The 12,631-nt window shown below is 36.2% G+C and overlaps 1 protein-coding gene across 2 annotated transcripts in view; it reads left to right on the top strand.

Moving 5' to 3' along the window:
- Positions 1-12,631, top strand: part of ITGAV (integrin subunit alpha V) — a 48,909-nt gene that overhangs the window by 18,590 nt on the left and 17,688 nt on the right. For both annotated transcript variants that reach the window (XM_075093973.1, XM_075093975.1), the window contains exons 5-17: positions 460-521; positions 2,151-2,196; positions 3,620-3,745; positions 4,472-4,516; positions 4,700-4,743; positions 4,831-4,887; positions 5,350-5,402; positions 5,817-6,019; positions 8,132-8,323; positions 8,429-8,474; positions 9,064-9,165; positions 9,931-9,989; positions 11,144-11,298. In XM_075093973.1, coding sequence (XP_074950074.1) covers positions 460-521; positions 2,151-2,196; positions 3,620-3,745; positions 4,472-4,516; positions 4,700-4,743; positions 4,831-4,887; positions 5,350-5,402; positions 5,817-6,019; positions 8,132-8,323; positions 8,429-8,474; positions 9,064-9,165; positions 9,931-9,989; positions 11,144-11,298 — 1,190 coding nt within the window. The remainder of the gene's footprint in view (positions 1-459; positions 522-2,150; positions 2,197-3,619; positions 3,746-4,471; positions 4,517-4,699; positions 4,744-4,830; positions 4,888-5,349; positions 5,403-5,816; positions 6,020-8,131; positions 8,324-8,428; positions 8,475-9,063; positions 9,166-9,930; positions 9,990-11,143; positions 11,299-12,631) is intronic.

Here is a 12,631-nt window from a genome sequence, read left to right as displayed (position 1 = left end):
GATTTTTTCAGCCAGGTATGCTTTTTTTTAAGCCAATACCTGAAAAAACTTAGTTATGTACCTTTCAGATTTTTATTCCATACCAAAAGAAAAAACTTAGTTCCTATTTTCTAGTTACCTTATTTCCTGAATCAAAATTGCAAATATTTTTCCACAAAACTTCTGAAGATTAAATACAAAAGAATATGGAGTTGCTGTTTACTCTGACTGTGTTAGGCTAGAACATATGTTAATGTTGCATGTATGTTAGGCCAGCCCTAAAGTTCTTACAGCATTTGGTTGTGAGTTGTTGAAGAAGAGTAAATACTGATGTAGGAGAAAAAAAAAATTGCAAGGTTCACGTTCAAGAGTGCAAGGTTACTTAGTAAGATGCATTGGAAAGTATCTACAGAATCATCTGATATGGTACTGATAATATTTATTTATTTTTCTCTCTTTTCTATCCATTCTTTTTTGTAGCCACTATTGATGCAGATGGACAAGGATTTTGTCAAGGTGGATTTAGTATTGACTTTACAAAGGTATGTGATTCTCAGTTCCTGCAAGTCAGCAGACAGGTGCAAGTTAACAACCCTGACACAGACCACAAGCAAGCACAGCTATTACAAAAATAAATGTAAACTACCATTCTGGGGGGGGGAGGGGGGATGACGGACCTACAACCAATAAACAAAAATAACTTCAGACTTCTCCAGTATTATAAACTTGATTCTCTCTGCATCTTCACAGCAGCACGTTATCACCTCTTGTAGGAATCATGTCCTGAACAAATAATCCACTTTCCCAGCCTCATTGCCATAAACCTCTCCTGCAGCTAGTCCTCAAGTGAAATAAACTGTTGTAGTCAGGTTTTTTGAGACACTTATTTTGAAGGGATTGGTGCATAGCTAGTGTTAATTCCTGAGGATTAATAACTTACTGCTAAAGGGAACTGATAAACAGTGTTCTTGTGAATTATGTTTTGGTTTTCTCATCAGCTAGCAGAAGCAGACTTCTTTTTTTGCTGTCTGTTTTATGTTTCTTGTGCTTTTATGGTTCACCTGCCTTTTATAGTTTTGGTTTTTTTCTGTGTATGGGGTTTTTTTGGTTGTTTTTTTTTTTAAATTCACATTTACTTTTTTAAACCAAGCACAATAAAACTGCATAAATCTGAGAACTAACTGTAGTTTTTCATATTGTACAATTAAATTGTTTGGCATGGTCTGGACATGTTAAGACCATGCAAGTCCTGTTTGTGATGTGGCAATGTTTTTGGTTCTTCACATCTTATGATTGGGTCACATCCCTTCACTCTTTGCCTGAGGACACACTTGTTTTTCCTCCAGAGGAGGAAACCTACAGTATAGGGCTGTGATTTATTTTGCACCCCTCAGGCTTACTGTGCAGACTTTAGACCCAGTTGAAACCAACATTGGGCTCTAGTCCAAAACCCTAGCTGAGTGGGCAAGCCTGGGTATAAGGTATCTCCAAATCTCTGACCTAGATTTTTCTGAGTGGTGAATATGGGAGTTTTTAAGATTAAAACCTGAATAAGTGGCTTTCTTATGCAGCAAAGCCTGTGGCCCAATTCAATACTTACAGAGCAAATGCCCAGCACTGGGATAGCTAATGTGGTTAAAGTTTCATAAAATGGTTTGTGGATTGCAGTTGTACCAAGGAATATGGAGTGGGGGAGTTACATCACAGCTTTTCTGAATTAAACTTTTCTACAGATGAGTTACAGAAGTGGCAGGGGCAGAAGATGAAATTAGTTTTGTGTACTGACCTAAAACCATGTCATGATTGCCTTGTATCAGTCTTAAAGTTTTCTCCTAATTGTATTTCTGTTGTCTTAGATTTATGTGGGTAGAAGGGTCTCTTACCATAAAAGCAGAATTCTGCCTATAGTTTTAAATGGTGAAATAGAGAAGCAAGTCACTGAAGGCATAGTGTTTGTTATCTTAGCATTTTATGGGATGCATTTTTAATTGATTATTCCTTCAAAAAATAAAATGTATTGGAGTCAGTGAAGCTACAGTGATATAAATGCATGGATGACTTCCCAAAACCATAGGATGTGTTCTCTTCTCTTTAGATATGCTTAATGTGCTTTTTCTTTTTTCTTTTTCTTTTTTTTTTTTATCTTTCCCTCTTTCTTCCCCCCCTCTAAGGGTGACAGAGTGCTACTTGGAGGACCTGGAAGTTTTTACTGGCAAGGTGAGATATATAATTTAAGTCACAGAGAAGCTGACCTCTTTCATTTTTCACTTTATCATCTTAGTCATTTGTACCTACACTCCTCCAACCAGATTAAAGCTGAAAAGTAATAATTGCATCGATGTGTTTTGTCTTTTAAAAACCACTATGATCGTTTTAAAGGCATTTTCCCAGGAATGTAGAATTTGTTTCTACCAGCAGGATAAATTTCCTTCAGAATATTTTGCTTGTTGCTTCAAAACCTACATGTTTTGTAACTTCTGACAAACATATGAAGCATGTATTTTTCAATAAGAAATGCACCCTGCAACGAGAACTATCGTTCTTTGATGGAAAAGATGTATTGCATTTGTTTATATTGATCTGTTTGTGCCATGGTGCACGCTTTACCTCTAACTGTGCTGTTTACACAGAACATTACCTATACCTAGTCAGTATTTGTTTGCAGGATCATTCAGTGTTGAGCTGTAGCTCTCTGTTCAAAAGATGGTGCTGCTACAATCAGGACAGAGCTGCCAAACTGTGCTGCCTGTTTGTAATGTAAATACTAATGCTTATGAAAGATTTTCTGTATCACACAAGCCTATATGTAGATGCAGCAGCAGAGGAGTCTTGTTTCTAGTCCTATGTTTTAAATTCTGAACAAAACAGAATGTTTGAAACTAAACTGCAAATACAGTATAATATAGATTATGTTTGTGTATTCATTTTATTGCTTTTTGGCAAAAGCGACATCTCATCTGCTGAAACAACCTTACTCTACTACTATAAAAAAACCCCCCACAAACACCAACCTCAGCTCTGAATAGAAGACAAAAGTATACTTCTAAAAACTAGATTTTCCACCCCAAATTTTTATTCTGCATTCTGAGATGCTGGAGGAGTAGGTTCCCCTGTATTTCATACATGTATGAATAGGTATGTGAATTAAGTGAATCAAGATTGAATTAAAACTCAAAAAAATGTAATGAAGTCACCACCTAGTGGCTAGAGAAGTGAAAACAGAGAACATGGTAATACACTGGGCTCATTTCATTAGCTTCTTGTCTGCCATATTAAGCTCTCATGTTATGGTATTTAGACAAGGAATGATGACTCAGTCCTGCAATACCATAAGCATATGCTTACTGTTGCCTAACTGAGCAGTCCCAATTAAGTCCTGGCTTACAGGTAGGAGCGGCTACTATTTTCAGTGAGAACTTCTTGTGTGCTTTTGGTTAAATACGTGCATAAATCTTTGCTGAAGTAGGATCCACATTTTCACTTATATAGTTTCTAGTGCTACTGTTGTTGGCTATTTTCTGGTCAGTATTGTGGAAGAGTTGTTGCTTTAGAAGCAAGCATTCTTTAAATGAGTCCTGTTGCTTATTGAATGAATGCACATGTTTTATTTGTGGTTTTAAGCTGTTTTCTTTCTCTTTAGGCCAACTTATTTCTGATCGAGTGACAGAGATTGTGGCTAAATATGACTCCAAAGTGTACAGTACAAAGTATGATGACCAGTTAGCAACCAGACCTGCCAGTGCTGCTTTTGATGACAGCTACTTGGGTGCGTAGTTTGAAAAGGCAGAAAACCTAGCTGTACTTGAAAAACTCCCTTGCGCTATTCATATTTAAGTCTAAATCACACTACTATTGATTGAACACTTGACAGACAACTTAAGAGCTACATACCTGAAAATGCAGTAATTTATGTATGACGGAAGCTTAGTTATCTTGCCATAGGCTTGACACAAAAAGCACCTGATGGTAAAATAAATTAAAACATTTCCATGAAGTTTTGTGCTTTGTGATTCAGGCCGAATACGGGAATGGCCAAGGTATGATTTTTATGTGAGAAGTTAGTCACATACTTTTTTTTTTTTAAAGAAAAGCAGCTTTTTCTAAATAATTTACCAAAACAAAATAAAAATGTGAAAGAATCATGTTTGGATGTTTAGGAAGAAAAATAATTGGGAGTCCCTTAGAGGAGCGGGAAATCATCATTTAGCTTCATATATGTCTAACGAGGTTCAGAAGAAAGGAAGGATAGACCAAGACAGTTCCAGAATAACTTTAAAATTTTCATCTTCTGATCTCAAATTCATGGATGCTGATGAATTACAGTCTATTCATGTGGCTGTTCATAGTCTAAGCCACTTAGAGGCAATATTTATTCCATTGTGTTTTATGATGAAGTGAGAGGACTGCGCATAGAGACTTATGAAGAGTGTAAAGAGAAATGTAAGGTTTAATAAGGTTTTGAAGTGATTTACTAGTTTTGTCTGTTGTTCAGGTTATTCAGTGGCTGTTGGAGACTTCAATGGTGATGGCATAGAAGGTAAGACCCTTTCTTCAGTAAAAAAGTCATGTTAATAGGCTGGGCAGGTCTTAAATGGTAGAGAACAAACGATATAGTGCACAGGAAAATGAATAAAGCACTAGGAATGAGCGAGTCTGTTCAAGCAAAGTCATTGAGCTTTGGGACCTAAATGTTATCTGGGTGTCTTGCTTTATATTTCAGACTTTGTGTCAGGAGTCCCAAGAGCAGCCAGGACTCTGGGCATGGTAAGAAATTGGAAACATTAAACTTCACAATAAATAAAAAAGATGAATGTTGTTGGTATGCTGTAATGTGTATTTCTTGATGTGCAGGTGTCTATTTACAATGGGAAAAACATGTCTTCCATGTACAACTTCACTGGAGAGCAGGTATGTGGCTTTATTCAGTGTGTAAGTGACCAAGATGCTATTCCTATAGAAAGATGACATGTTGAAACAGTATTTAGAATACTAGAAGATATAATATTCTATATGATATTAGCTTATTTGCCAAAGAAAAATTCTATGAAGTGTGTAGGAATCCTAAAAATACATGTTCTGTGAGTTCCCGTTTTGTAGTACTACTTAGAAAAACAGTCTTATTTAAATGTAGGAATTGCTGCCTATTTTGAGAATTGGGAAGAGGACTGGATCATGAAAGGGGGAATGGGGAAGGTAATTAATCAGTTTACTAACAGAGTAAGAAAAAGGAAAACATAAGGAGAAAGGAGAAAAAATTTTGCGGTTTATATTATCATTTCTCTAACATCTTTTCTATACAGCTTTGTATAAACTTATTTGTGTGTTTAGATCACTACAACTCACAAGTTTGGTTTGATTTTTGTTTTCCAGATGGCTGCCTATTTTGGGTATTCGGTGGCTGCCACTGATATCAACGGGGACAAGTAAGTGCCCTTTCCTCCCCACTGCCACCCAACTTGTTTTCTGGAAAGGAAAAAAGAAGCTTTTATTAAAATCTTTCTTATGATATAGATTTTTGTCTTCACTACTGGTTTAACATGTATCTGCGCAGCACACTTTCTTGCTAGCATGCAACATTTGTTTTAACAATTGTAGATTTGGGTTTTTATTTGTTTACATAAATACACATGTGTATTCACATGCTTTAAATGCATTAAATTCTGGTATATTTGTGCTTACTTTGTCAATAAATACTTGCTTTCAGTTGCAATTTATAAAGACAGGTAACTTTCCTCTTAATATTGACTTCAGTCCTGAGTTAGTCCTACTAACGGATGCTGAAGAGAATGAAACCGAGTTTTCATGCTGTTACTGAAGAACCTTATCCTTTGGTCCAGTTATACAGATTTGTTTGTTGGAGCCCCTCTTTTTATGGATCGAGGTTCTGATGGGAAACTTCAAGAGGTTGGCCAAGTTTCCATTTGCCTTCAACGAGCCTCTGGAGGGTTTCAGATCACAAAGCTGAACGGTTTTGAGATATTTGCAAGATTCAGCAGTTCTATTGCACCTCTGGGGGATCTAGATCAGGATGGCTTCAATGGTAAGACATCATTTATTGATCAGTGTTTTCTGTTCGTAGATGAAATCTAGTCAGCACCCTGAATGCGGATTCTGCACACAAACATTAGTCATTCTAACCATGACTGACTGTTGGACACTGAGGTCTAGACTCCTTTCGATGCTTGTATGCTACTCCCAGGAATGCTAACAGGAGTTACATGTATGCATCGAGCAGAGACTATACCATTTAAACTACAGCATGGAGTATTTTAGCTGTTAACACTGATCAGTTTATTACTTTCTAATTATGGTAGAAACGTTGAAACATCTGACTCTGCACTGTGACTTATTAGGACATCTTCAATATAATTTTCCTGTTTCCATTGCTTAAAGCCAGTTTTCCTCTCCAGAAACAGAGTGATGACTGAAAATAAGGTTTTGTTTCAGAGAGCTGGTTAAAAATGCTCTGACAGAAGAGATTTTCCTGAGGAAAAATAGATTTTATTTATTTTTTTTTTTTTAAATTTCAAAATGGAAGAGTCTGAAAATATCCCATAACAACTACAGCCAACTGTACCAAGAGTGAGTGTCTTGAGGAAGTATTTGGATGAGAAGTGTGAGTCTGATACAACTGAAGCTGTGGATTCCCAAACCTGTTGCCAGTGCTTCTTGTTACTTTCACTTAGGAACGGAGAGCAATGAAACAGACAAGAATCATATAGTTTTGTGATGGAGACTTCCAGGAGTCCTAGGGAGAACACTTTGTTTTGCAAGTCATACTTCACTGTTTCCTAAAGAGTGGCAGGAATTTGAGTTCTGCAAAAAAGGGTTGTTCTTGTTTTTTCCATTCTGCTTGCAAGCTAAGTTTTTTCTGAAAGATCAAAAATTCTAATACACTAATATTTCAAACTCCCAAGTAGCTCTAATCTATTTTTAATGAAATAATAAAATCATAGAATAGCTTGGGTTGGAAGGGACCTTTTTAGTTGCTAATAGTATACAGAATTAGTTTGAAGATACAGTATCATTGCAACTATTTACAGAAGACATTGGAAAGGTTACAGCTGATAGCCAAAAATCTGGTCACTTGATGAGACTATCCAGAAAATATTTTGATTCCATCATATTTCAATATGAAATACAATGTTGGTGAGAAAATCATAGCAAAATCTGCCTCTTTTTAGTTACTTTGCCATTATTTAGTCTGGCTTTTTAGTCCTTTTTATTTTTTTCCCTGCTCTGTTTCATTTTGGGAGTGTAAATTAAAATGCTTTCAATCACACTATGGTGCAAGATTGGAATTTCTACTCTTTTCATAAAGTTTGTAAAGATGAGTCAAAAATACTAAATGGTGAACTTTTGAGACCTTGTTCTTTTCATGAAACTTTTCTCTAATTTAAGGAAAGAGGAGGGAATAATATAACTGCTCAGTATAGTGTTTCACATGTGGTCTTTGAATTGACTGCGGAAATGTTGAATTTAGATCATATGTATGCTCCTAAAGCTGTCCTTACAGGTAGTCCAATTAGCATTTTGTTTATTACTGTTTATTAGTCTTTGATAATGAGTACTCTCAAATTTATTAAGCTTAAGAGATTGTGTAATTGCACTAACTGAAAGTTCTCATGAAACATATTGGCAAGCCGTGATCAGGATAGACTGGAATTTGGTATTTACCTTGGTTTAGGCTGACTTTAATTTTCCAGAACTATTAAAATGTCACACCCTTTGGAAGAACATGAGTGTGTTAACGAAATGGGCAGATAGTCCCACTTAGTTGTGTGATTTGGCACCAGTAGTGATTAATTCTGGGTGTTTAATATTCTCAAAAGCATCTCAAATACATAGGATTTGGCTGTAAGTCAGTTACTGAAGTACAGAAGTGTTTGCAGAACTATTCCTTTCCCTCCTCTGCCCCGATAGAAGTCTATGATATATGTTCTGGGTAAACATTTGTACTTTCTAGAAAAAACAGCATCCAATTAAAAAAAACCAAACTGGTTGTTGGTGAGCACTTTAAAGGCCGGTTGCATTTCCTCCCTACTGACACACATTGTACCTATAATATCAGCAATTACTGATTGATGGAAGAACACATACGTTCTCCTAGTATGTGTCTGGCGATGTTGATGATTGTTATTTTGGTTTACAGATATTGCAGTTGCTGCACCATACGGTGGAGAGGACAAGAGAGGACTTGTCTATATCTACAATGGAAGAGCAAATGGTTTGAATGCAGTCCCATCTCAAATTCTTGAAGGGCAGTGGGCTGCTCGCACTATGCCACCCAGTTTTGGGTACTCGCTGAAAGGAGCCACAGATGTGGACAAAAATGGATATCCAGGTCCTTTGCTCTAAATGTCACTTTAGAATAACTTAATAGTAGCCCCACCTCTGTCTAACAGCATATTTTAAAAAATAAATTGTAATGTGTAATATTTCTTCCTAGACTTGATTGTTGGAGCCTTTGGTGTTGACACAGCTGTTCTGTATAGGTAAGTATCCCTCTACGCTTTTACGTAAGTGCAAGCAGAATGAAAGCTCAGAGGCATTCCTGAGTTATAAAAGAAAGCAGGATCAGGGAAGGCTGAAATTATACCACTCCACCTTCCAAACTGCTGGAGGTAAAAAAAGGTTATACTGCTGTTTTCACTGAGTAAATCTCCAGTTGGCTATCTATAATTGATCTGTCTCAATAATTTATAGTTAAGAAAAAATATAAATAAGCTGTCTTTAAAGCTTTCTGAGTGACAGTTTTCTAGATTCTGACACATACAGGGTGCTGTTACACTGCAATCCTGATATTCTCATCAAACCTTGCTCATTTTGAGAAAACACCTTGTTTGTGGTAGAAATAGATGGGACTCCCTCTTCACACAATTTTCCATGTTCTGACTCTGGTGGTAATAAAGGGGCACAGAAAAGCTTCCTGCTTTTCCTTAATGTACTCCATTATTTTATTTTTTTTTTAAATTCTTGCAGTACTGCTAAATATTGTCTAAGTGTGTGTATTTCACAACTTGTTGGGGAGGATATTGTCTAACACAGTGTTGAATGCTGTTCAAGAGGATGTTTTCTTTGCAGGGCTAGACCAGTTATTAGAGTAATTGCTGCCCTGGAAGTTAATCCAACCATTCTAAACCCAGAAAACAAATCCTGTTCACTGTCAGATGTAAATCTTTCTTGGTAAGCAGGGTGTCTTTGTTTTCCTTTGAGGGGAGGGACTTTTTTGGTTTTTACTTTCATAAACTTCTAATTTTAAAAGGATTTGGGAAGTCTAGTCAGCTAATTTAAAAAAGGCAAACCCAGATTTTTCTGAAAGATAAGACAATACAAAACAAGAACTCTTTGATAACAGTGGGAGGACCAACATTGTCTTCAATAGATACTAGACTGACTCCTAAATCATATCCTACTTGCAGAGACTGCCAGTTGTCCATGTTGAGTACAGTAAGATCTTCCCAAGAAGGCAATAGAGCACACAGCTTTTGCCATGTTTTTACCATTAACTTACTTTCTAGGTGAAAAATAGAGTGGGCACATGGAAGACACTTGGGAAATTATCTGCTCTGCAAACTGGTTTTAGTTCTTGTTCCTGGACTATGATCTAAGCCCACTCTTCCTTTCTAGTGTTAACTTCCTTTTCAACTCAGTATGCCAGTTACTTCTAGCTTTAAAAATAAATGAGCCACATTTTGTTTCAGGAATCAACACTCTGCTTCACAGGTGACTATTCCTACATGAATCAAGACTCCAAAGCTTTGCATTGCTTGCACTGTTGTCTACTTATTAATAGGTTATAGTTTCCCTCCCACCAGTAGAAAATTGCTTATGGGAGTGAGCTAGAGTCTCAAGGGGGATACCTTTGAACTGAGGGAAACAGTAAAGAATTTTAGAAGAAAATGAGAGAAAAAGTCGGTGAAATTAATCTTTGCTTTTCCTCCAAAACAGCTTCAAAGTAAAGTTCTGCTTAAAAGCGGATGGCAAAGGAAAGCTCCCTGATTCACTCAGTAAGTTCTGCTAGTTTAAAAACCTCAAAGTCTTTTTATATTGTTTGCAGACATGAGCACTGGTTATCGTTCTTTTTCATTACTAAAATGGCTGGCTACCCTTTACAGCACAATCCTTCCAGTTCAGTAACCATATGCATCTGTAAGACTGTCTTCATTAGTGCTTTTGCTGAAGCTGTGTTGACGTCAGTGGGATTTGAGCATACCTGGGACTTTAAGCATATGTTTAACCACTTGGTGAAACTAGTCTGGGGAAGTCCTTTGTATTTTACAGAATTGAGATCAACTCTCATTGAGGGAAGTTTTAGACAAGACTATTCAAGTATGTGCATTGTTAGGCCTGAAAAATATAGACAAGCCACAAGAGACTTCCCACAGTTCTGCTGAAATCATGACCTTCTGATTGATATCACTGATTTTTGCATCAGATTCTCTGGATCAGAATCGGGAGAAGATTGTTTCAAACATGTTTTTAGGTTGTCTCCAAGAGATTTTGTAGTGTGGCAGACAGCCTCCTACAATCGGGTTTTGTCTACTGATTATAAAAGCTTTTCCTTGTTTATATACGTAATACATGTATTTATATATATATATTACATAAGTTTACTTAATGTAAGTATATACTTATACTACATATGTATATGTTTATATACATAATACATATATATTATACACAATACATACATATATATGTATTGCACGTATAGAGGTGTTATGATCTGCCAAGATTGTATAAATAGCTGTTACATGTTAAATTTCATTATCTATATTAAATATGTGAAGTAATTAGATTAGCAATACAGTTTAATATGTGTTACGTGCAAGATTGCTTTAACATTTTCTGGGGGAAGCAAAGATTTAACTTTCGTTCTTGCAGTTCTGTGGCAATTGTAAATCTATTGGTGCTACTCTACATTTCCACTTTTTGAGGAAAAAGCACAATCCGATCTAGGACAAAACAGTGCTTGTTAGTTACTCTATTGAGAACTAATGTAGTAACAGATTTTACATTGCAAGAACTGGAAGTTTTAAAAGTTCCAAGTACTAGGTTTTCATTGTAGCTTAAATCAGCATTCAGCTCCATTTCTGATGGGAATCTGCACTGTGTTCAATTCAATGAAATATCCCTAACCTAAATTCTTTGGATTGGACAGATTTCCAAGTGGAGCTGCTGTTGGATAAACTTAAGCAGAAAGGAGCTATAAGGAGAGCTCTCTTTCTCCACAGCAAACAGCCTAGCCACTCTAAGAACATGACTATTACTAAAGGAGGCAAAATGAATTGTGAAGAGCTTGATGCCTTTTTGAGGGTAAGTAGCCATTTATGTTTTAGGCAAACAAGTTGTGTTGCATTATCTATTACAAGTTCCTTGTGTTAGGTGTTTTTAAAAAAGAAAAAAAAAAAGAAAAAAGAAATGCTGGAGGAACTTCAGGCTCAATGGATAGACTCAAATAACTAAAACCATGTATCTGTCCTGGGTTATCACTGCTGTCAGAGGATGAACGATAGATATTATTATAACTAAGGTCATAGTCACTAAATGGACTGGCAATTCAATTCTGTACTTTGTTACAGACTTCTTGGACAAGTCATCTAGACACAAAATTAGTTATTTCCAAGCAACATGGAAGTCAATAAGTAGAGGTTGTGCTTCTACTTTGGAGGTAAAAGAATAAAGAAAAATACAGACCTGCAACTAAAGAGCAAAGATCAGCAAATAACAGAGGAGACAGAAAGTTGAAATACCAAGTCTGCTTTTTGTCAGACTTTTTGTTTTAGTCAATGCAAATGTTACAGATGCTAACACAGTTAAAAAGTATAACCCAGTAGAAGAAACACTGGCTGAAATAAGGAAGGATATGTGAAAGTATAGCTATGTAAATTAGATGCAGCTCAGATTTATCTCTGAGTACTTATATATCAAACATAAACAATACTTACCCCCCTCTCCAGAAAAAAAAAACCAACAACCCACAATAAAAATACTAGTAACCATTAAGGATTCATGGAGGATAGCTAATACCTTTCTTTGATTGGCCTTGCGAGTGGGATATATACGGAAATAGACATCCCAGATCTCAGTGTTAGTAAAGCTTTAACAATTTTTCACCTGACATTCTCATAAAGACATAACCTATATGAAATGACCTTAAATTGGATGCAAAACCAGTTGAAAGCTGTGAGGAAAAGTGTTATCAATAGGTTTCTGTCCATAGAAAATAGCTTCTGAAGTAAGATCCTGCAATGAGCTGTGCTAGATTCAGTAATTTTAATTATTCTCATTTCTGAGAATAATGAAACAGAGTTAACACTGATAAAATCTGTGGCTAACATAAAGCTAAGAGCTGTTTTGTAAGTACTCTGAAAGGCAGGATCAGCATTTGATAAACAGAATGATTTGAAATGGACAACGTGAAAGTCAGTAACTCCAAGTACAAAGTAATAATATTAGGAAGGAGAAATCACAAGCCCAAAGATGAATATCTATAAGGGATCTTAGAAGCATATGGGATTTTGTCTGACAGGAAAGAGTGGAGTTGTATAGCCTTCTAGGCTCCTCGCTGTTACAGTTTTGTGACTTAATACTCCTCTGTGCTCTAGTTTCCCATATGTGAGACAGGCATGTTACTACTAAAATTGTT

Source organism: Phalacrocorax aristotelis, chromosome 5 (genome assembly GCF_949628215.1).
Source record: "Phalacrocorax aristotelis chromosome 5, bGulAri2.1, whole genome shotgun sequence".
In the NCBI taxonomy this organism is placed as follows: Eukaryota; Metazoa; Chordata; class Aves; order Suliformes; family Phalacrocoracidae; genus Phalacrocorax; species Phalacrocorax aristotelis.
Note: the sequence above shows the minus strand (reverse complement) of the source record. Positions and strands in the feature narration are given on the sequence as shown.